The sequence below is a fragment of the Chiloscyllium punctatum genome, chromosome 7, assembly GCF_047496795.1.
Source record: "Chiloscyllium punctatum isolate Juve2018m chromosome 7, sChiPun1.3, whole genome shotgun sequence".
In the NCBI taxonomy this organism is placed as follows: domain Eukaryota; kingdom Metazoa; phylum Chordata; class Chondrichthyes; order Orectolobiformes; family Hemiscylliidae; genus Chiloscyllium; species Chiloscyllium punctatum.
Window position 1 is genome coordinate 78,015,271 of NC_092745.1, and position 24,891 is coordinate 78,040,161.

Genomic DNA, 24,891 nt, shown 5'->3' on the forward strand with positions numbered 1-24,891 from the left:
TTCATACCTTTAGTATTGCACAGTGAGACAATTTGAAAAGGCTGGGGTCAAACATGAGACTTTCCTTCCCTATATGGACCTGCCAATAGGGAAATGTGAGATCTGTAATCTTATTTTTTTATCAGGTAGTTGTCATTGCAGTTAAATCTGCATGTTAATTATGTATTTTAGATATCATATTGGTGAGCCAAACCAATATTCTTTTTATACAATACTTTTGTATAAAAATAATTACACTCAACAATATATCCAGGCTTGAGCTGCCAAGTGGCAAGTAAGATTCACGCCACATAAATACCAGGCAATAACAGTCTCCAATAAGAGACAATCGAACTTCCACCCCTTGAGATTCAAGAGTGTTACAATCACTGCATTCCCCACTATCAACATCCTATGGGTTACCATTGACCAGAAACTTAACTAGACTCCCCATATGAATACAGTGGCTACTTAGTGGTAATGTCACCCCCTGACTCCCCAAAGTCTGGCACCGTCTACATGGCACAAATCAAGAGTATGGTGCAATACTCACCACTTGACTGGATGAGTGCAACTCCAATAACACAAGAAACTTGACACAATCCAGTGAAAAACAGCCAATTTGATTGACACCACATCCACAAGCAGTTGCTCCTTCCGCCACCAATGCTCAGTAGCAAAATTGAAATCCAGTGATTCCTAGAAAATGAGGACAATAGTTGAGTGCAAGATGACATTTAGCATTCAATAACGTGATAGCTTGCCAAAATTCATCCATTTGCTTCATACTTGAAAAGAAGCCAATGATGTCAGCTGTTGTTTTGGGAATGGTAATCCTTTTGACCAAGAAACCAGGAGGCATACGGAGCACAATATACGTTTATTCCAAAAAAATTGTGGAATTTTAATTAATATAAAACTGTCAAAAAATTAGGAGATAATTACTTCCTAAAGACAGCTTCAAGATGTGAAAGGCATTACATAAATTCAAGTTATCGATTTCCAAATGTAAGACATTGCATTTGGCAAGATTACAAAACTACATAAGAGGAAAAATGCAAACATTTAGTGGCTAGACATTTCAGTTTCATTTTGGGATATTGTAAAGTCTATGGAAGGAAGCTGTGGAATGAATATGAATTTGAAAATACATCATACCTAGAATAAATTAAGCTCCCGGAGAGCTACATTATATAGTCTGATATTTAAAAGTCAAACTTGCTATGCCAGCTCATCACTCATAACCCTGCAGCAGGTGGTAGTGAGCTGCCCTTTTGAACTGCTGCACGTCTTGTGGTGTAGATGCATCCACGGTGCTATTGGGAAGAAAGGTACAAAAGTGTAATTCAGAGACAGTGAAGGAATGGCAAGGAATAGAGACCTAGATGGGAACTTACATTTGGTAAAACTCCCATACATCTCCTGTTCTTGTCCTTCTAGGTTGGTAGAGGTCACATGTTTGAAAGATACGTTAAAAGAGTTTTGGTGAATTACTGCAGTCTTGCAGCTCTTAAACACTGCTGCCTCTGTGTGTTGGTGGTGTGGGCATAAATGGTGAAATTGGTGGATGGGGTTGCTATACCTTGAATGCTGTTATGCTTCTTGACTGTTGTTGGACCAGCACTCAAAAAGTGAAGAATATTCCATCACACTCCAGACTGTGCCTTTAAAATAGTAAACAAGCTTTGAGGAAACAGATGGTGAGTTACTTGACTCTGACCTACACTTGTGTCTACAGTACTTATCAGGCTGACAGCTCAGTTTTTGGCTAATGGTAACCCTAGGATGTTAGTGTGGGGTTCAGTGATGGTGATGCCATTGAATGACAAGGGGCAATGGTTAGATACAGTCACTATCCTCAAAGCACGTGAAGAAAAATTAAATAGTGTTATTCACAATATTTTAATGAGTAAATAAGGGGAAATCATATCCAGTGACACAAGGATCAGTAACCTCAAGGCAGAAATTTAAGATTATTGTTGTAAGAACAGATATTTTTCTTTGTTCAAGGTGGGATGTGGATCTCTCCATCAGAAAGACTGATAGAAGCATAATCATAGCACCTTCAAAAGGAAATTGGAGAAATACTTGCATGGGAAAAGAGTAGCAGGCCAGTGGTGAAAGGGCAGCAGGTAGTACTAATTGGACAGCTATTTGATGAGCCAGCTCCAGCAGAATGGACCAAACAACAGCCTACTGTATGTAACATTCTATAATGCTATAATATAAGGATCAGGCAAGCAAATTAGACCTTGTAACTGGTTCTCCTAAAATCAGATAACCCATGATGGTCCTGGATTTCAGCTCAGTTTACGTCACTCCTTAAATGTTGATACAGCACTCTCTTTGAGAGTGTATGAACTAAAAAGGCAAAAATGCAAGAACCATATTTTGTGTAGATGAAACAGCACTCAAGTTATTTTGTAGGTGAAACGTTTGGTGTGCAACAGGCACGTTGCAGTTAAGTCTGCATTTTATGACTGAAGCTTTGCTTAATCGCTTTGGAATTTTATGTATTACTAGACATTAAATACAATGGTCCTACATTGTTTAGTAATAATGCGCTTTTGCTTAACTGTTTTACTGAGTGGATTAAGGTTATTATGAATACTATAATTAAAGTGAAGAGTTATATCATTTCAGTAAAGACTATTTACCATTGTCGAAGCATCAGCCTTGGCTCAGTGATATCACTCCCACCACTGAGTCAGAAGGTCGTATATTCCAATTACATTCTTGAATCCACATTGTAGGTTAACACTTCAATGTAGTGCTCACAACACTAATAGTCATTCATTCACCCGTTCATATTGTATTGTTCTCCCTTTAACTTTCACTTCCCCCATCTCTTGTTCAATCTTGGTTGGGTACAATTTATGGTTGGGATCAACTATACAGCACTTTGTACAGGTGGCTATGATTCAGTTATATGTATGACCTTATACCTGTTCTTGTTTGACATCCAAATGTATATTCTAGTCGGCAGCCACTGGAGAACATTCAGGACTGGGACCAATGATTGCTCTAATATTTTTGAAAGTGTATAAGTGACTTATTAAGTGCACATTCCCTTTAAATATTTATGTGTCAGTAATTTAAAGGTTCCAACAATTACATGGACTGTGTTGGGACGTGCAGTTTACTAGCTGCTGGTACAATGTTGAGGAAACATTGACAGAAACCCTGACTGACTGTTCTTTTCATGAACATAATAGTCCTGACGCCACTTGTAATAACTAGTCAGAGTAGCTTATTCATTAGAAATTAATAATGGAATCACACAATTCTTCTGTTTGCGCAACACAGTGCTTTACCAATAGGCCAGTGGTGGCATTTTCTTTGAGAATTACAAAACATCTAATTCGTTCTGAAGTCTGATGCAATGGTTTGCTACATGTCTTTTAATATCTTTTTGTACCCTTTATAAATCTAACATTTGTAGCTGCTTTTGCTACGGTTTAGCCAAAAATATTATCAGAATCCTATTTGAGGATCTGCCTTGGTTCTCCTCCAGATTGATATACAGTGATACCAATTAGAAAATATTTGTACAAGTACAAATTATACAATAAAGCAGGACACAGTTATAACATTTAAAAGACATTTGGATAAGTACACTGATTAGGGACGTGTACAAACAATAGCTACATGGGAGTTGCTACCACACATTAAATCATAGGTAAGAAAGGAAAAAAGGTACTGGGCCCACTTTTGCTTGTTACTTATGTCACTAACTTGGATGAGAAGATTGGAGGTATGGCTAGAAAGTTTGTGGTTGACACCAAAATTGATGGTATAGTGGACAGTGAAAAAGGTTACCGAAGATTACAAAGAGATCTTTATCTATTAGGTCAATGGGCTGAGGAGTGCCGCATGCTGTTTAATTTGGATATATGTGAGGCACTGCATTTTGGTAATACAAACAAGGGCAGGACTTATACAATTAATGGTCAGGCCGAGGTAGTTTTGTAGAACAGACAGACCTAGGGTTTCAGGTACATAATTCATTGAAATTTGCATCACAGGTAGACACGATGGTTAAGACGGTGTTTAGCATGCTTGCCTTCATTGCTCAGACCTTTAAGTATTGGAGTTGGGATGTCATTGTTAAGGTTGTACAGGATGTTGCTGAGGCCTATTCTGGAGTACTGTGTGCAGTTCTGGTTGACCTGCTATAGGAAGGATATTATTAAATCAGAGAAGATTTTACAGGATGTTGCTGGGAATGGAGTAGTTGAGTTATCAGGAGAGACCTGATAGGCTGGGATGTTTTTCACTGGAGCGTAGAAAGTGGACGGGTGACCTTACAGTGGTTTATAAAATCATGAGGAGCATAAGTTTAGGTGAATAGCAAGGGTCTTTTTCCTGGTGAAGTTCAAATCTAAGGGCCATATTTTTAAAGTAAGAGGAGAGAGTTTTAAAAAGAACACGGGTGGCAACTTTTTTTACACACAGAGTGGCAGTGGTGGATGTGGACACAGTTACAACATTTAAACGACATTTGGATGAGTACATGAACAGGAAAGATTTGGAGGACTATAGCAAGTGGGAATAGTTTGTTTTGGGAACATGGTCAGCGTTGACTGAGGGGTCTGTTTCCCTCCTGTATGACTCTATGATCCCTTCATGGTAAGTGGAGAGGCTATGAGAGAGTATTTAATAGGTGGCATGGTATCAGTCTAATATTGCATGTAAGTAAATATCAGTAATAGCTATCTATAAATAATCATTGAATATCTATTTTATGTAAATATGTCACTAAAATTAATTTAAATATTTTACTACTGTTATAAATGTTACTTCTCAGGCTGAGTACTCATATATGTTGTGATAGTAGGCTGTAAATATAATTGCTTTTTTTTATTTTTCAGTCATCTTGTTGGAATTGTGGCCAACAATGGAGAACTCACTCATAATGCTTCACTGAAAGGCAGTCATTTTGTGCAACTTTGTGACCAGAGAGACATTCCTATCATATTTCTTCAAAACACACGACCAAATGTTACCATGGCTGGAACATTATCTAAGGTAATACAGAGATGGTTTATGCAGCAGTATCATAGTTTGATGTTGTCACTGAATTGATTCTCAAATACAATCAGTTCTGCTATAATGTGAGTTTCTTCAACATGAATTGGCTTTAACGCTATTGAAGAATTTAGACCGTTATTTGTAGAATGTGAACATCCCTTATCTGTATTGGCTATAATGGCCCCATTTGGGATTGTTCCCCCATTAGTTTTAGCAGTGTGACTATTGCATAATTTTCTTGTAAAGTGAGATTGCACGAGAACGGAACTATTAAGTTATATCAGAACCGACTAATACGCTGCAGTGTACAATTTAACTCGAGAATCAAGAAGGTCCCAGATTATTCATTAATTTATATGACTGAGCTGATCTCAGCTAGAGTAGTATTGCCCTCTAGACTGGGTATGATTTTCATGACTGAATTGCTGTTCAGCAACAATTTCTGGAAATTGAATTAATGTAGGTGTCTGTGATTACCTCCAGATTTGTATGATCTGATAATCTTGACTATTTAAACTTTGCGTTGAACAGTAATCACTAGGGCAAAGTTTAAAAATGTGTAAGTGCATGTCAAACCATGAAACTCTAACATGAATCAGTACCAATATGGGGGGAAAATTGGGTTGGTGGAATGTGTTGTTGAGAACCATGTGTGTACACCCTTGAAAACCTAAAAGGAGCAATTTTCCTGCAAAATGAATTGCAAGCATGATGCCTTAATCTGTCAAGAGTTCAGAAATCAGATTTTTGTTGTCAAGATAACCCTTGTGATTAAATTCTCTGTATTTAGATGGCAAGTGTTTCAAATTCTCACCATCAGGTGACATCAAGCCTTATGGCATATGTTTGCACCTTGTTTAAATACACAGGCATCACTTCTTTTAACAGATTTGGACAGCCAGCACTTGTTAGCTTAGACATGGCATTAGCAGACATGGGGATTCAAGCATCTTCTGGCTTCTATTTATTGACAGGTAGGAAGATACAACTTATCGCACAGGGAAGGACAGAGAACTTGTGGCTGTAGGAATGAGTGAAAAGTACATGTAAAAGTCCTAATGAGTTTAGTGTTGTTGCTATCCAACGTAATATTGCACCACTGTCAGAGGTGCAGCTTCTGCCAGCAGCCTACACAGCAAACCCAAGTCAAAAGAGAGGAGTGTTTGTGGAATAAGGTGAACGTCAGTTTGTCAGGGAGGTTGGCCACAATTGGTTAGGAAATTGGTTTGACACAAATCTGGGGATTCCTGTTGTTGCAGTCTAGATTGGACCATGCTCAGACCCTGGAGGTTTGGTTGAAGCAGTTTATTTTATGCTATACTCAACAACCTTACTTGCTGATCCATTGGGGTGCTGTTGCATAATCCGTCCAAAGGATAGACCATGGTCGATTAGGATGGAGCACTGACTTGAGGTGGGTGGGGAAGGTGCAATAATCCAGGAGTCTTTCAAGAGGTTGGTCCTTGGGTTTGCCAAAGTTGTGGTCAGCTCAAATCTGGATATTAATTTGGGTTTGTGAAGGAATTGTCACAGTTATAAGAGGCAATTTCAGATAGTAGGCTGAAACCTATTAGTGACTTTGAGGAGACAACTTCAAGGCAAGTGATGGTTACTCTGGCCTCAGTGTGGGTAGGGTGCAATCCCAGCAACGGTTTAGAGACCTCCATGGTATTGGGCTTTGAGGGTAAAAGAGTACATGAATTTTAATGTAAAGTGGCTCATCTGAAGTGGTAACGAGGGTGTCATTGGTGCCACAGGGATGGCAGTGGAAATGGGGTCAAGAATCAGAGTCTGAAAGTCACTCACACAAAGTTGGAATCTCACCACATTAGTAAGAGTCAATTACATTATAAGGTCAGAAACTGGGACAAACTTCTTGCAAAATGGGAGGAGTTGGCTTTTCAAAGATGATACGTGAACCCTGAAGTGGACATTCTTGAAATAATCCAATTCAGACATGCAATCAATCGCCCGCTAATTGCCAAGTTGTGATGTATGAGTTCAACAATACTCAATGTAGCAAGGCACTGTCACAAGAGTCTGATTTCTCAATTAGCCAAGGCACACACTTCTAAGGGTATTGAAGCCTCCATGTTACAGCTGCCATTTTCTGCCAAACAACAGTAAGCTTGCTGTGCCATAGCAGAAGCAGAGTTGGGGAATGGGGCTGGAGTTTGTTGGGATGATCATGTTAGCTTTCTAATGCCAAGGCCAAATAGTGGTAATTGGCTGGTTACTACACATCTATCTGCTCGCAATCATCAGTAAAATGATTGAATGGTCATGAACAGTACTATTCAGCAGCACTTGCTTAGCAAAACCCTGCTCACTAATGTCCAGGTGAGTTCTGCCAGGGCTACTCATGGTTTGGTCTAAACATGGATAAAAGACCTGAAATGAAGAGAAAGGGTGAGACTAAATGCCTTTGACATCAAGCCTGCATTTGACCATCTGTGGCATCAAGAACCCCTTGCAAAATTAGAGTCAATGGGTATCGGAGAAAGCTCTGCACTGGTTGGAGTTATATCTTGCACAAAGCAAGATGGCTGTGGTTGTTGGAGGTCAGTTAACATGGTTGCAGGAAATCTCTGCAGGAGTTCTTCAGGGTAGTGTCCTAGGCCCAACTATCTTCAATTGCTTCATCAATGACTTTCCATCATAAAGTCAGACATGGGGAGACTCATCAATGATTGCACAATGTTCAGCACCATCCCAACTCCTCAGGTACTTAAGCAGTCCATGTTGAAATGCAACAAAACCTAAGTTTGGATTGACAAAATGGCAATCAACAATCATGCCACAGAACTGTTGGCCAGACCATTTCCAACAAGAGAGAATGTAACGATCATCCTTGCCATTCAATGGCACTACCATTACTGAGTCCCCCACTATCAACGTCTTGCAGTACTATTGAACTGGACTAGCTATATAAACACTGTGGCTACAAGAGGAGGTCAGAGTCTAGGAATCTTGCAACAATTGACTCATCTCCAAACTCCTAGAAACCAGTCTACCATTAACAAGACTCAAGACAGGGGTAAATTGGAATACTATTTGCCTGATGCATACAGCTCCAACAACACTCCAGAAACATGACACCAGCAGGACTGAGCGTCCTGTTTGATTGACTTCACACCCTCAAACATTCTCTCCCTCCATCACTCACTCACCGATACAGAAGTATTTGCCATCTATAAGAAGCATGACAGAAATTCAACAAAGCTCCATGTTCTAAACACATGACCACGATCACCTAGAAAGACAAGTACAGCAAACACACCTGCAAGTGACCCTCTGAGTTACTTATTAAATTGACTTGGAAATATGTTAATATATAAAATAAGGGCAGGAATAGGCCATTTGGTCCTTTTGAGCTTGCTCTGCCATTCATTATAATTATAGTTAATTATCCATCTCAATAGCCAGTTCCCACTTTTGCCCCATATTCTTCGATCCCTTTTAGCCCAGTGCTATATCCAAGTTCTTGAAATCATGCAATGTTTGGCCTCAACTGCTTTCTGTGGTAGTGAATTTCACAGAGTCACCACTTTCTGGGTGAATAAAGTTTTCCCCATCTCCGTCCTAAATGATTTACTCTGTATCCTTAGATTATGACCCTTGATTCTGGACATTCCCAGTTTATCAAGAACATTGTTCCTGCATCCACCATGTTTCATCCTGTTAGAATTTTATAAGTTTCTATGAAATCACCTATGTCATTCTTCTGAACATCAGCAAATGTAATCCTAACTAATTCAACCTTGCATACATCAGTCCTGCCATCCTAGGAATCAACCTGGTAAATCTTTGTTGCACTTTCTCTATAGCAAGAACATTGTTTCTCAGATAAGGAGACCAAAACTGTACAAAATATTACAGGTCATGTCTTACCAAGGCTCTGTATAGACATCCCTGCTCCTGTACTCAAATTCTCTAGCTATGCAGGCATCATTCCATTTGTCACCTTAACTGTCTGCTGCACCTGCATGCTTACTGTCACTGACTGGTTTACAGGGACATCAAAGTGTCATTGCACATTCCTTTTTCTATTCGGATAATAGCTATTCGGATAATAATCCACCTTGCAGGTTTTGCTCCCAAAGTAGATAGCTCTCAATTATACACATTATACTGCATCTGCCATGCAGTTTCTCACTCACTCAGCTTGACCAAATGACATTGAAGTATCTCTGCATCCTTCTCTCAATTCACCCTCCCACCCAGCTTTGTGTGATCTGCAAATTTGGAGATGTTAGATTTAGTTTCTTCATCCAAATCATTAATATTTATTGTAAGTAGCTCAGGCCCGAGCACCAATTCCTAATATACCTCACTAGTCACTGCCTGCCTTTTGGAAAAATGCCGTTTATTCGTACTCTTTTCTATTCCTCTCAACACTCTACCCCCCAAGTACCATGTGCTTTAATTAATCTCGCAATGTGGGACGTCGTGGAAAATTTTCTGAAAATCTAAATAAACCACATCCGCTAGCTCCCTCTCATCAACTCTGCAAGTCACATCCTCAAAGAATTCCAGTAGACTTATCAAGTGTGATTTCCCTTCCATAAATCTTTGCTGACTCTGTCCAATCCTGCTACCTTTTTCCAAGTGCTTTGCTATTAAATCTTCTATAACTTTTATAATCTTTTTCTCCACTACTGATGTCAGACTGTCTTGACCTTAATCCTGATTTTCTGTCTGCCTCTCTTCTTAAATAGAGGTGTTAGCTACCCTCCAATCTGTAGGAACTGTATCAGAGTCAATAGAATCTTGGAAGATGACCACCAATGTGTCCACTATTTCTAGTAACACTTCCTTAACTACTCTGGGATGTAGATGATCAATCCTAACAATTTCCTCAATACCATTTTCATACCTAATACTGATTTCCTTCAGGTCCTCCAACGTTTCTAGTATGTTATTTGTGTCCTCCTTTGTGAGTGCAGAACAAAAGTATATATTTATTTGGTCAACCATTTCTTTACTCCCCAATATAAATTCCTCTGTTTATGACTGTACGGTACTTACATTTGTCTTTTCCAATCTTTTTCTCTTTGCGTATCTCTAGAAACTTTTATCATCAGTTTTTTCGTTTCTTGCAAGCTTTTACTGTATTTTCCCTGAATTTCCCCTTCCTTGCTGAATTCTAAATTGCTCCTACTACTCAGGTGTAATGTATGCCTGTTCCTTGGATCTAATAGCTGTAGTGAGCATTGGTTTGGTCACCTTTCCCATTTTACTTTTGCATGAGGCAGGAATGAACAACTGATATAGTTCACCCGTGAACTCTCTGAGCGATTGCCATTGAGTTTTGCGGCCATCCATTTAGAATCCCCCAATCTATCATTGCGACTCATGCCTCATACCATCATACATCATTGAAACACCATTTCCTCTATTTAGATTCAGGACTATAGTCTCAGAGTCAACTCCATTATGTCCAGTTGATGATGAGTACTATGGTTGCTAATCTTCACAATGGGCTCAAGGGGCCTTGCACAACTAGATTACACAATAGCCAGCCTAGGATGACCTGTTCTCCTGTTGGTTCTTTAATGTATTAGTGCTGAAATCCATCCCATATACACTCTTGAAATATGTCTTCTGTGCCATCGTCACTAATTTAGTTTACCCAACCTACGTGCAGATTAAAGTAACCCAGTAATGTAACAGTTTTCCTTTGAAAATGACAGACATGTTCTGAAATATGTGGAAGATGAAAGTTGCCAAACTCTCAAAGGATCATAGGCTGTTCTCTCTAATCGGAGAGATGACTCTCTCTGGTGGTGAGTTGAACCTGCTGGTCACCATGCCTTAGGTATGGAAGCATCACGCATCACACACACGCACACAGACGCACACACACATTCTTTTCATGGTTGAAGAGACAACACATCTTTCAGTTGTTGGAACTTACGTCAGTCATATAGGTCCAAGAAGACTACAGCAGATGTTAGACCACAAAAGAGGATATTAGAAACAAAATTGCTGGGAAAACGCAGCAGGCCGTGCAAGATCAGTTCTGAAGAAGGGTCACTGGACCCTAAATATTAACTATGCTTTCTTTCCACAGATGCTGCCAGGCCTGTTAAGAATTTTCAGCAATTTCCAATTTTCAATCTGATTACCAGCATCCACAGTTCTTCTAGTTTTTGGTTTAAGAAGCTAGTAGGTCAGCTGTTCAAAAACCTTATAAGAGTGGTTGTTTTTAAGAAGTGTCCTAAAGGAGGGAAGAGAGGTGGAGGATGTAGGAAGGGAATTTCAGAACATGGAACTTATACAACTGATTGTATGGCCACCAGTGGTGGACCAATTATAGTTGAAAATGCACAAGAGGTTAGTATGAGAGGAATATAAATATCTTGGAGATCTGTGGCACTAAAGAAGTCTACAGAGATAAGGAGGGATTTGGAAATGAAGATGAGAATTTAAGGTAAGATGTTGTTTTGACTCAGGTCTAATGTATGTCAGGGAGCACCAGATTGCAGGAGAATGGGGTAGGCTGAGAGTTCAGGCAAGAGCATCAGACTTTGAAATAATCTTGGGTTTGTGGAGGATTGAATGAGGAAACCAGCCATGAGGACGTTAGGATAGTTGAGTCTGGAGGTAACAATGGCATGAATGAGAGTTTCAACAGCCTATGATCTGAGACAGTGTTGAGGATGAAAACAGATGGTTTTAGTTATGGCACAAATGTGATATTGGAAACTAATCTCAGATCATGTGGCACCATATTTCCAAATGGACTGACTTAATCTCAGACTGTTGGTAGGCAGAGATCTGGTATTGGTAGTTGGGGAATAGTGTTTGAAGAGAGACCAGAAAGGATGGCTTTAGCTTTTCCATAGTTAATTAGAGGAAATTTCTGTTCATCCTTTATGGATAATTTATCATTAACACGACAGTTAAGGGAGATGATTAAAAGATTGAGTGTGGTATCATCAGTGTGAATGTTACAACTAAAGCTTTGATCTTAGATGATGTCATTGAGGTACAGCTGGAGATGAGAAATAGGAGAGGACCTTGGATCAATCCTCTTTCAAATATTTATCATATTCTTTCTTGGCCCAGACAGAAGTTTAGTTAGTTGTTAGGTTTGGTGTAGGAGTAGCACTTCTTCAGCATTAAACCATGTCCTCCTGACAGTGAGAGATTGCATTCTCTTTGCAAGTGAAATGCATCACTGGTGTTGTTCACACATGCACTTTTAAGCAGGTATCACTATGGAGAAAATTTTAACTGGGAGTGGGGTTCCAGCAGACAGGGAAGGAACAAGTATCAAAATTACCTAAGGTCAGCAGTGAAATGAGCAACACTTGGCTGATGGTTGGGATCAGATATTTGGAGAGTCAAATCCACAAACTGGCACCAAAAGAGCTTTGTTAGTACATGCAGGGAGTAGGTTTCAGTGGGTCAGGCTGGAGAATACCAAGGCTGAGGAAACCCAAACCTTTCAGCTGTTCCTGCGCACACAATGAAATGGTCTCATTTAGTTCTGGAGCCATTTCTCACTGCCTTCACCTGGTAAGAAACCTGCAGAGGTTCCTTAACTAGGCCAGTTAAAAATTAGTCAAAGCCTAAAGTCTTTGGCAATTTATATGCTTGTTAAAAGGACTCTGAACTGACCCAACAGGTGCTTTTCTCTAAAGAGCAGATTAAAACCCAAGACTCCAGATTTGGCTAGAACATAAGTCAATAAGCGACACAGTGGCTCAGTGGTTTGTACTGCTGCCTCACAGTACTAGGGACCCATGTTCGATTCCCGCCTTGGGCAACTGTCTGTGTGGAGTTTGCACATTCTCCCCGTGTCTGCTTGGGTTTCTTCTGGGTGCTCCAAAGATGTGCTGGTCTGGTGAATTGGCCATGCTAAATTGTCCCATAGTGTTAGGTGCATTAGTCAGGGGTAAGTTTAGGGTAGGGGAATTGGTCTGGGTGGATTACTCTTCAGAGGGTCAGTGTAGACCTGTTGGGCCAAAGGGCCTGATTCCATACTGTAGGGAATCTAATCAAATCTGAGAGATCAATTGTGACTGTTTTTCCTGTTTCTGCAAGTGGCTGGGATTAAAATTGTCCCTTTGTGTTTCAATCAGGAATGGATATACTGGATGATTCTACTTGCCTCCTCAGTCCATGAAGATTTAGACCTAAAATTGCATTGAATACGCATGACTGTGAATTCTCTCATCTCATTACACAAGCAGATGAGAAGAACTGGGATTGCATGGCTTGAATGTTGCCACTGGATATAATGGGAACCTGCTTACCAGGGCATCCAGAAAATATGGTGCAAATCAAAGAGTCAATCACCCCATCAAGTTCAAGCATTTTACATGTTTCGTGTCCTGGAGATCTGTTTGGGATAGTAGGTTTGGGTTAGGGTTCCTTTGGTATAGTGGTACTTCTGGGCCAAGAGATGTAAGTTCAAATTGCACCTGCTCCTGGTTCTGAACAGGTTGTTCAGAAAATATCTAAAAACTCTTGTGTCCGATCTGTAAAAGCTGAAAGGCTGTTATCTTTTCTAATTCTTTTGAACATGTTTGAGACCAGTACTTTCTGAATCTGAGCCCACGGTCCTTTAAAACCTGGGCTAATTGTTCATCAGTGTTAGCGTTTAATATAAGGAATGTGAATGGCCATGTTTCAAGAATTAACTTGATAAAATCAGCACAGAAGGTGCTTTTGTGTGCCCAAATTTTCAAGACTTGTTTTCCTTTGAGTTGAGAGGTTATCTATTGGGGGTTTAAAAAACATTAATCCTTTTTAATGGTAATTAAAATGTATGTTCTTGGTGTTCATTCGGAAGTTCACAATAAAGAATAATCAATATTGAAAATACTGTTTCCTCTTTTAAACCTTCTCCTGATTCATGTGCATTATATAATTCAGCAAATCATCTTGTGGTTTTCTTTATAGGCTGAAGATGTTACCAACCAACTTAAGGCCCAGGGCACGATGATATCAGCTGTGGCATGTTCCACTGTTCCCAAGATAACCATTATAATTGGAGGCTGCTATGGTGGTGAAAGTTTTCCTATGGTACATTCTAGAAATGTCATTGTATGGCCCTTATACCATTGAAGATAATTGTGGTTTAAAAGTTTTCTAGGAGTTATATCTTGTGGAGAAAGCACAGGCAGAACATAGTCTAGTTAGTTTAATAATAATAATTCTATTCTGAGATTCAATTCCTGGTCTACACTCTGTTGGCTCCTCTTTGGGGATGATAGGGATAATTTAGTATCCTGAAGTTAGGAGGGTAAAGACAAGCCAAAGCTATTGTTCCTAACCTCTATTCAGTGCCTACTCATATATGTGCTCATATATGTCAGACAAAATATTTGGGCTTGCCTGTGATTCTTCTTTGTTTTGTTGGTTCAGTTCTAATCAAGGCAAGAACTGGGTTAAAAGTGATGGTGAGATGAGACTTCTGTCTACTGCTATTACCTCACTATAACTGACCTGTTTTTTTCTGGATCAGGAATCATCTGATACGCCAAAAAAGCTTTAGCAGGATCCTGCTAATGATACTGCATTGGGACTGTCACTTCTACACACAGAGAGTCAAGAAGTCATTTAAAGAGTGCAACAAAGCTCCAAAGAGGGGACGAGATGCTCACAGTGTGCAACTGACACTCAACTTTGCTTACTGACCCTAATACAAACCTACATCCAAAATAGAACAAGATGCTTATTCTTCTTTTTGCTGATTTTCTGCTTGTGGTCTTGGTGTCATTGAGCCTGTAAAACAGTGTCCAAGTAGGCTGTTTACCTGCCACACTGCCTCCAGTGAGTGTTCTTGACACCATAAGTTTCGGTTGTGACATTTTTAGAAATGCTTTTTCCCCATTTTCTCTCACATTTTATGGGCATCACTTAACTATTGTGCAATTAATTGAATTACCAACAATAAGTTGAGTGAGGAGAAAGGAGTTGATGCAGCAAATTAGAGTAATGTTGCCCTAAATCAATTACATGTGTGCAGTTCAATCTGGAAGTAGGATAGAAGTGGCAATATTGATATTGTAATATGAACAGTACTGTTGCAGCCTTAGACATAGGGTAATTTAAAAGGGCTTACTGATGACTTGTCCAATTCTGATTGGTAAATATATTTACAGAAAAATTTCCATGAAGATTTTTTTCTATATCTCACTGTTACCTCAACCAAACCAAGAGAAATGGTGTTAATAGTTTGTGCAAATTCTCTGGGAGTCTGCTGAAATTTGGGATAAATGTGTATAAAATCTTTAGGCCACTATTTTAATGCTGAAAATTTCACAAATATTATTGTACTTGTCTTGGGGTTCCATTTGATAAGAAAGTCCTTCTGTTCTATTTGTGGCCATGTAAATGAAAGTTAACAAATGGAAGATTATAATTAAGAAAGTAGTACAGGAGGGCACATTATTGGTTATTGCACATTATGTTCACTTGGATCTCTGTGGATAATGTTTAAGTGAAATTTACATATGTTTCAGTGCGGTAGATCATTTGATCCGAACTTCCTTTTTCTATGGCCCAATGCCAGGATTGGACTAGTTGGCCCAAGTTACTTCCGAGAGGTCCAGAAATCTGATGGTGAAATCCAAGATGAGACACAACTGAAGATCATGAAAGAAATGTTAGTATTGTCAGATCAGCCATGAGCTCCCAATAAATGGTGGAGCAGGCTTGGGCCAAACAGTCTATTCCTGTTCCTATTTCTTATGGTCTTAGTTTCAATAATAACTGTTGATTAGTAATTTCAGCACTAGACCTTTTATAGTTAATTTTAATCCTGTTTCCAGTCATTATCAATGTATGTCCATCCAGCACATCTGGCCTGATATAATCAAAATTAGGTATTATGTCCGATAATATGGTATATATTATCAGTATTGTGACCTCTGCTTTTTCTGATGTGCTTTAATAACTTGGCCTTCAGATTTCATGCATGATATTGAAATTTATAGAAGGTTTGAAACTTGTAAGTACAGTAAGTAAACTGTGAAGAAGATTGTACGAGTTTAAGATGACATGGGCAGGTTGGTGCAATGAATTGTGTAGAAAATTCTAAGTTGAAACATTTAGATCAAACTATTGAGATGGTTTTCCTTTGACCAAAGAATATAAAGAGGATATTTTATTCAATAATTTAAAATCATGACTGGGTTTAGGTAAAGTAATTAGAGATTGTTTCCAACAGTTGACAATAACCAGAAAGCACAGATTTAAGGTGATTGATAAAGAAAGCAGAGGCAACATGAAGAACTTCTCACACAGTGAGAATTTGGGATTTTGTATGTGCTGCTTACTAGGTTGATAGACAGATTAAATAACAGCATTTGAAAGGAAATTTGACACATTATTGAAGGAGAAATTATTGCAGCAATATGGTGAGGGGTTACAGAAATAGGAATGTACTGAAAAGGGACAGCAATCATTTCTTGGGCTGAATGACCTCCTGGATCTTGTACTTTTTTTTATGATTACTGTGCTCTTAAAGCCTCCTTTGGAGATCAGTTAGCACCATCCAAGTTGGGCATTAATCAAGAGGCCTGTGTATTATAGCTGTTCACTGGATAACTTCACTAAGTCATCAAGGGAACCTCATTTTATAATCTAAAGCTAAAATCAGGAGTTAATTGACCAGTTTAGCTGTTGATAAACTCTTTATCAATGTCAGATTTTTAAAAAATTCCTCTCAGTTTTGGTGGAACCTGAAAATGTATTGATGAATTAAAAATTTCAGCACCTTTTGTCATCAAAAACAGCATTACAGATTCCACAATTAGATGTAAACATGCTAGTCTTATAATTTTTAATTTGATCAACAAGTCTTAGTTTTATGCAAATAATCTTGAATTCTGAACTACATGAAACATCTGTTAATTGTAAATTGATAAAAAGGAGTGAGGTATAACCTTTTACTGTATTTACAGATTTTAGAAATAGTTCAACCGTCTATGAATATGATATTAATATATGTACTTTGCATTTGGTTCAAAGTAATGTAGAAAGTCTGATTTAAATGATTGTATGGTTTCACACCAAAACCATTTTTCTTTTTAGGCTGGAGAACGAGAGTTCTGCTTTTCACTCCTCTTCCAGAGTTTGGGATGATGGTATAATACTACCTAAAGACACTCGGATGGTAAATTCACATTTCAATTAGCTATAGTTTGTGCTGCATTTCCCTGGTTATGTTCTTATTTCATAATAGCCCCTCCTCATTCCTGAGTTTTTTCCCTTCTATTCCTGATACATTTTCACAAGTGCAAGAATTGTCTGCATATCTCACTCTAGAGGTCATTTATTACTTGTGACGTTTTTCAATTTGTAAAAGTAAAAGGCAGTTAGGGGTATATCGTCCTTTGTATGTAGCAATGATGAATTATTAACAAGCTATCTCAAAATCTATTTCTATGAGGCTTTATTAAGATAATGTCTGCGGAGATGTTTTCATTTGGAAACATGTTTTCTAAACTGTAAATCAAAATGAAAAATTTGATCCATATCACATATGTAGAAATATGCCTTGGTGAACTGGGGTAAATTTCTTACTTTGATTTCTTTTCAAAAAGAATGCAATGAAACATTTTTGAACATTTACTGACTTGGTTTCTCCCTGTCTTACTCTATTCTGAAGGCACTGACTAAAGGATTGGGTATGAGTCCATGGGTACTAACAGCTTCCAAGTTATTCATCTAGTAATGTTGTAGAACAGAGACACATAGGGGTTCAGGTACATAATTCTTTGGCGTTTGTGTCACATGTAAACAGGGTGGTTAAGAAGGCAATTAAGGTTATACAGAATGTTGGTGAGGCCTCTTCTGGAGTACTGTGTCCAATTCTGGTAGCCCTGTTATAGGAAAGATATTATTCAGCTGGAGAGAATTCCGAAGAAATTTACCAGAATGTTATCAGGAATGGAGAGTTTGAGTTATAAGGAGAAGCTGAATAGGATGAGACTTTTTCTCACTGGAGCGTAGGAAGTGGAGAGGTGACCTTATGGAGGTTTACAAGATCATGAGGGGCATAGATAAGATGAATGGCAGGTGTTCTTTCCCTAGGATGAAACATTTCAAGATGAGGGGGCATACTTTTAAGGTGAGAGGAGAAAGATTTAAAAACGACACATGGGACAACTTTTTTTTAACGCAGAATGGTTTGTGTGTGGAATGAACTTTCAGAGGATGTGGTGGATGAGGGTACAGTTACAACATGTAAAAAAAATTTTGATAAGTAAATTATTAAGAAATGTTTGGATGAGTATAGGCCAAATGCAGGCAGGTGGGGCTAGTTTAATTTGGGGTTCTGGTCAGCATGGACAGGTTGGACTGAAGGGTCTATTTCCGTGCTGTATGACTTTGGCAACTAATACCACTACAGTCAATGTCTCAGAGGATGGTAAGGTTGATCTCTCATTACAGAGAGATGACTGGTGGTGAGTTTAACCTGAGGGTCACCACAACTCAAGGTGACTGGTGAGGTCAGGACGGCAGGACTTTCATAGTGCCGTCAGGCAGTGTGGGAATTTGACCCACATTATTGGAGTCAATTTGCATCATAAACCAGCAGTTCAGCTAACTGAACTAACTGACTCCCTAGTTATTCAATTATGAGAAGTATGAAAGCTAAGTTTGATCTTCATGTAGTTACTAGCAGTCACCTCAGAAGTGGGACCATGATTAATTTTTCTCCCCTTCCTTATTCAGTAGCAGTGAGATCAGTTGCAGTAGTATTGCTATACCTCCATTTTGGTCAGCACCTCTCAAACAGAGTTTCAGGCTATTCAGATGTTCCAACATACAAGGCTGACATTATGGCTGTGTGATGTGGGTAACTACCTAAAGAGCCTTTGTTAAAAGTAAGTGACAGAACGCGGAGGTTTCCTTTGCTCCACTTGGGCTCCTGACTCCTGCCCTTTGTGAGTCCCTGCCTTCCTAGCCTCATGCTCAACTTGCTCAATGCTGTGCTCTCTATGTATTCCATCCTCTCTTGTATCCTGTCACTCTCCAGCTCGGTTTGTCTATTTGACTGTGCTGTGCTGTCTCTGTGATCCTGCTTTATTTCTGTTCCCCTAATGCTTTCCCCATTCTGTGCTGTCTCTATTTGTGCTAAAGATAGACATAAATTCGAGTGAGAAGCAGATACCCACAGACCTCATAGATCTCTAAGTTATTAATAGTTAACTTCATAATACAAAAATGTTGCAAAATGAAGTCTTTTATAATTATAATTTAGTTTCATGTGTTACTGTTTCATTTGGAAAGGGTTCCTTTAATCAAAAAAAGTTTTGAGCCCATGATTTAGTTGAGCAATCTGCATTTGGAACAAACATTAACTTAGACCATAAGACCATAAGACATAGGAGTGGAAGTAAGGCCATTCGGCCCATCGAGTCCACTCCGCCATTCAATCATGGCTGATGCGCATTTCAGCTCCACTTACCAGCGTTCTCCCCGTAGCCCTTAATTCCTCTAGACAACAAGAATCTATCAATCTCGGCCTTGAAGACATTTAGCGTCCCGGCTTCCACTGCACTCCGTGGCAATGAATTCCACAGGCCCACCACTCTCTGGCTGAAGAAATGTCTCCGCATTTCTGTTCTGAAATGACCCCCTCTAATTCTAAGGCTGTGTCCACGGGTCCTAGTCTCCTCGTCTAACAGAAACAATTTCCTAGCATCCACCTTTTCCAAGCCATGTATTATTTTGTACGTCTCTATTAAGTCTCCCCTTAATCTTCTAAACTCCAACGAATACAATCCCAGTATCCTCAGCCGTTCCTCATATGCTAGACCTGTCATTCCAGGGATCATCCGTGTGAATCTCCGCTGGACACGTTCCAGTGCCAGTATGTCCTTCCTGAGGTGTGGGGACCAAAACTGGACACAGTACTCCAAATGGGGCCTAACCAGAGCTTTATACAGTCTTAGTAGTACATCTCTGCTTTTATATTCCAACCCTCTTGAGATAAGAGACAACATTGCATTCGCTTTCTTAATCACGGACTCAACCTGCATGTTTACCTTTAGAGAATCCTCGACTAGCACTCCCAGATCCCTTTGTGCTTTGGCTTTATTAATTTTCTCACCATTTAGAAAGTAGTCCATGCTTTTATTCTTTTTGCCAAAGTGCAAGACCTCGCACTTGCTCACGTTAAATTCCATCAGCCATTTCCTGGACCACTCTCCCAACCTGTCTAGATCCTTCTGTAGCCTCCCCACTTCCTCAGTACTACCTGCCTGTCCACCTAACTTCGTATCATCGGCAAACTTCGCTAGAATGCCCCCGGTTCCCTCATCCAAATCATTAATATATAATGCGAACAGCTGTGGCCCCAGCACCGAACCCTGCGGGACACCGCTCGTCACCAGCTGCCATTCTGAAAAAGAACCTTTTATCCCAACTCTCTGCCTTCTGTTAGACAGCCAATCCTCAATCCATCCCAGCAGCTCACCTCGAACACCATGGGCCCTCACCTTGCTCAGCAGCCTCCCGTGTGGCACCTTATCAAAGGCCTTTTGAAAGTCTAGATAGACCACATCCACTGGGTTTCCCTTGTCTAACCTACTTGTTACCTCTTCAAAAAATTCCAACAGGTTTGTCAGGCATGACCTCCCTTTACTAAATCCATGTTGACTTGTTCGAATCAGACTCTGCTCTTCCAAGAATTTAGAAACCTCATCCTTAATGATGGATTCTAGAATTTTACCAACAACCGAGGTTAAGCTGATTGGCCTATAATTTTCCATCTTTTGCCTTGATCCTTTCTTGAACAAGGGGGTTACAACAGCCATCTTCCAATCATCCGGGACCTTTCCTGACTCCAGTGACTCTTGAAAGATCTCAACCAATGCCTCTGCTATTTCCTCAGCCACCTCTCTCAGAACTCTAGGGTGTATCCCATCGGGGCCAGGAGATTTATCAATTTTAAGACTTTTTAGAGGAACTTGATTCTTACAGGGCTGTCTGACTTAGTACTACCCAGAATGTGCCACTTTATTAAGCATTGATTAAGGGTCCTACTTCATTCATGTTCCTAAAATGCAAGGTAAATTACAATTTTCAAAACTGGGATCAAATACATAGAAAGTGTTCCTTGACTTTGATTTTTCTTTCCTCTTGTTATGACTAACTCTTATTATCTTTCCACAGCTATATTTCTTTCACATTTGAATTCCAAATATGCATAAGAGCCTACTTTAATTGTTCTTCTGCCTTCACTGGTATGATAGCTGCCCTCTTAGTCTCAATTTTGAAAGTTGTAAGTTTAAAAACAGTTGATGATTGACTGATCTGGCAACTGTGTACCTTCTCTTTCTCCACGGTCAAATTGTTTAGTACTCCAGTACTATCATCGAGAGCAGAAACAACAGCAAATTTCTTATCTCCATCATAAATTGTTTCATCTTTCTTCGTTCATAATCTGTGTCCACCTGGAACTCCACATGTAAAGAACTCTGTGACTTTTTTTATTGTTAAAATAAGATTCATTTGCAAAGTTGCCTCTTCTGAACCTCTTTCAACTCTTGCTTCTAAAATAAACCTTTTTTGAATTGACCATTATATTAGTTCTGGCCTGCCAGATATTTTGAGTATTGTCTTCCGTTGTCCTCTATTTCTAGTCAAACCTGTTCTCCTTTTCCTATTACCAAGAAGAGATGCAATGATCTGGAAGCTGCATTCTGTTGGACTTGTCAGTGCTTTGGTGATGTTTCAAAGGTTCCCAATCATCATTTAGGGTTTTTATAAATATATTAAGGACAAAAGGGTAACTCGGGAGAGAATAGGACCTCTCAAAGATCAAAGCTGAAAATGTGTTGCTGGAAAAGCGCAGCAGGTCAGGCAGCATCCAAGGAGCAGGAGAATCGACGTTTTGGGCATGAGTCCTTTTTCAGGAAGGACTGCTGCGCTTTTCCAGCAACACATTTTCAGCTCTAATCTCCAGCATCTGCAGTCCTCACTTTCTCCGCTCAAACATCAGCAAGGCGGCTTTTGTGTGGAGCCACAGAAAATGGGGGAGATACTAAATGAGTATTTTGCATCAGTATTTACTGTGGAAAAGGATATGGAAGATATAGACTGTAGAAAAATTGATGGTGACATCTTGTAAAATGTCCAGATTACAAAGGAGGATGTGCTGGATGTCTTGAAATGGTTAAAGGTGGATAAATCCCCAGGACCTGATCAGGTGTACCCGAGAACTCTGTGGGAAGCTAGAGAAGTGATTGCTGGGCCTCTTGCTGAGATATTTGTATCATCAATAGTCACAGGTGAGGTGCTGGAAGACTGGAGGTTGGCAAACGTGGTGCCACTGTTTAAGAAGGGCGGTAAAGACAAGCCAGGGAACTATAGACCGGTGAGCCTGACCTCAGTGGTGGGCAAGTTGTTGGAGGGAATCCTGAGGGACAGGATATACATGTATTTGGAAAGGCAAGGACTGATTCGGGGTAGTCAACATGGCTTTGTGCTTGGGAAATTATATCTCACAAACTTGATTGAATTTTTTGATGAAATAACAAAGAAGATTGATGAGGGCAGAGCAGTAGATGTGATCTATATGGACTTCAGGAAGGCGTTCGACAAGGTTCCCCATGGGAGACTGATTAGCAAGGTTAGATCTCATGGAATACAAGGCGAACTAGCCATTTGGATACAGAACTGGCTCAAAGGGTGGTGGCGGAGGGCTGTTTTTCAGGCTGGAGGCCTGTGACCAGTGGAGTGCCACAAGAATTGGTGCTGGCCCTCTACTTCTTGTCATTTACACATGATTTGGATGCGAGCATAAGAGGTAGGAAGTTTGCAGATGACACCAAAATTGGAGGTGCAGTGGAGAGCGAAGAGGGTTACCTCAGATTACAACAGGATCTGGACCAGATGGGCCAATGGGCTGAGAGTTGGCAGATGGAGCTTAATTCAGATAAATGCGAGGTGCTGCATTTTGGGAAAGCAAATCTTAGAAGGACTTATACACTTAATGGTAAGGTCCTAGGGACTGTTGCTGAACTAAGAGACCTTGGAGTGCAGGTTCATAGCTCCTTGAAAGTGGAGTCGCAGGTAGATAGGATAGTGAAGAAGGCGTTTGGTATACTTTCCTTTATTGGTCAGAGTATTGAGTACAGGAGTTGGGAGGTCATGTTGCGGCTGTACAGGACATTGGTTAGGCCACTGTTGGAATATTGCGTGCAATTCTGGTCTCCTTCCTATCGGAAAGATATTGTGAAAGTTGAAAGAGTTCAGAAAAGATTTACAAGGATGTTGCCAGGGTTGGTGGATTTGAGCTATAGGGAAAGGCTGAACAGGCTGGGGCTGTTTTCCCTGGAGCGTCGGATGCTGAGGGGTGACCTTATAGAGGTTTACAAAATTATGAAGAGCATGGATAGGATAAATAGACCAAGTCTTTTCTCTGGGGTTGGGGAGTCCAGAACTAGAGGGCATAGGTTTAGGGTGAGAGGGGAAAGATATAAAAGAGACCCAAGGGGCGACTTTTTCACGCAGAGGGTGGTACATGTATGGAATGAGCTGCCAGAGGATGTGGTGGAGGCTGGTACAAATTGCAACATTTAAGAGGCATTTGGATAGGTATATGAATAGGAAGGGTTTGGAGGGATATGGGCCGGGTGCTGGCAGGTGGGACTAGATTGGGTTGGGATATCTGGTTGGCATGGACGGGTTGGACCGAAGGGTCTATTTCCTTGCAGTATATCTCTATGACTCTATGAGCTAACCAGTGCTAGTTCTATAGTTTAGGATTTACTTTCTGAATGCCTGTAGATTGAAAAACAGCTATTTGACATGTTGTGCATTTCCAGTTTTTTTCATTATAGCTCTAGCTAAATAGAACAACTGCACACATTTCCAAGTCAGAATATTTTGAAAAAAAATCTTACTGCAAAGTTTGGACTTCAATTACAGACACTGGTTTGAAAAGTATAAGTTGTTAACTGAATAACCAAATGCAAGGTTTCAAAACATGTAGAAATGTGCTTGTGAACTTGAATCTAACTGTGAAATGTCTCTGATTACAGGTAATAGGTCAGTGTCTAAATATCATCAAACAGAAACCGCGATTGCATTCACAACCAGAAAAACATGCTGTCCTGAGAATGTAAACTTGGAGAATGGCACATTTCACCAACTCAATGATTAAAGATAAGCAGCTGCTGTAACGAAAAGCAGCACAGGCTAAAATATTATTTATAGTGATTAAGTATTGCAGAGCATGCTCAAAGAACCAATCAAGCTAATATGCTCTTAAAGAGGCTAATTAAAAATAAACATTATCTTGATCCTACAGTGTTCCTGTTTGTTTATTGCAAAAGGTGTGCCTGGCTTACAGCAGCAACCTAAGTACTTAGTATCCCAAACCATTCAAGGTTTCAGTGTTGGGAATGGAGTAATTTTCATATTAATATAAACACCATCATGTCAGGTAGAACGCAACTGCTTTCAGCTGCAAATCATGTGCAATAGCAATGTGTACTAATTCTAACCTCAAAAGAACAGCTTCTGCACAGTGTGGTCTCAATGAAGTGACCATTGCTCACCAGCCTGTTAGGAGTTCAAACCCTAGCATTGACCAACATCTTTGTATCCTCTTCGGCCACAGGTGAGGTCCCAGAGGACTGGAGAATAGCCAATGTTGTCCCATTGTTTAAGAAGAGTAACAGGATAATCCTGGAATTTACAAGCCTGTGAGCCTCATGTCAGTGGTAGGTAAATTATTGGAAAAGATCCTCAGGAGCAAGATCTATACGCATTTAGAAGCAAATGGATTTATTAGTGACAGACATCATGGTTTTGTGCAGGGGAGATAATGCCTCAGTAACATGATCAAGCTTTTTACGACAGTGATGACAATGGTTGAGGGAAAAGTAGTTGATATCTAAATGG

General features: G+C 39.8%; 1 protein-coding gene across 4 annotated transcripts in view; it reads left to right on the top strand.

Moving 5' to 3' along the window:
- LOC140479840 (biotin-dependent 3-methylcrotonyl-coenzyme A carboxylase beta1 subunit) overlaps positions 1–24,292 on the top strand; it is an 84,202-nt gene extending 59,910 nt beyond the window's left edge. For 2 of the 4 annotated variants that reach the window (XM_072574134.1, XM_072574133.1), the window contains exons 9-13: positions 4,851–5,007; positions 13,924–14,046; positions 15,489–15,631; positions 17,062–17,143; positions 24,027–24,292. In XM_072574134.1, coding sequence (XP_072430235.1) covers positions 4,851–5,007; positions 13,924–14,046; positions 15,489–15,631; positions 17,062–17,143; positions 24,027–24,110 — 589 coding nt within the window. In that variant the 3' untranslated portion in view covers positions 24,111–24,292. Of the gene's footprint in view, positions 1–4,850; positions 5,008–13,923; positions 14,797–15,488; positions 15,632–17,061; positions 17,144–24,026 lie in introns of those variants that run through there. The other 2 variants (XR_011961134.1, XR_011961133.1) reach the window with 2 other exon arrangements.
- The last annotated feature ends 599 nt before the right edge of the window (positions 24,293–24,891 follow it).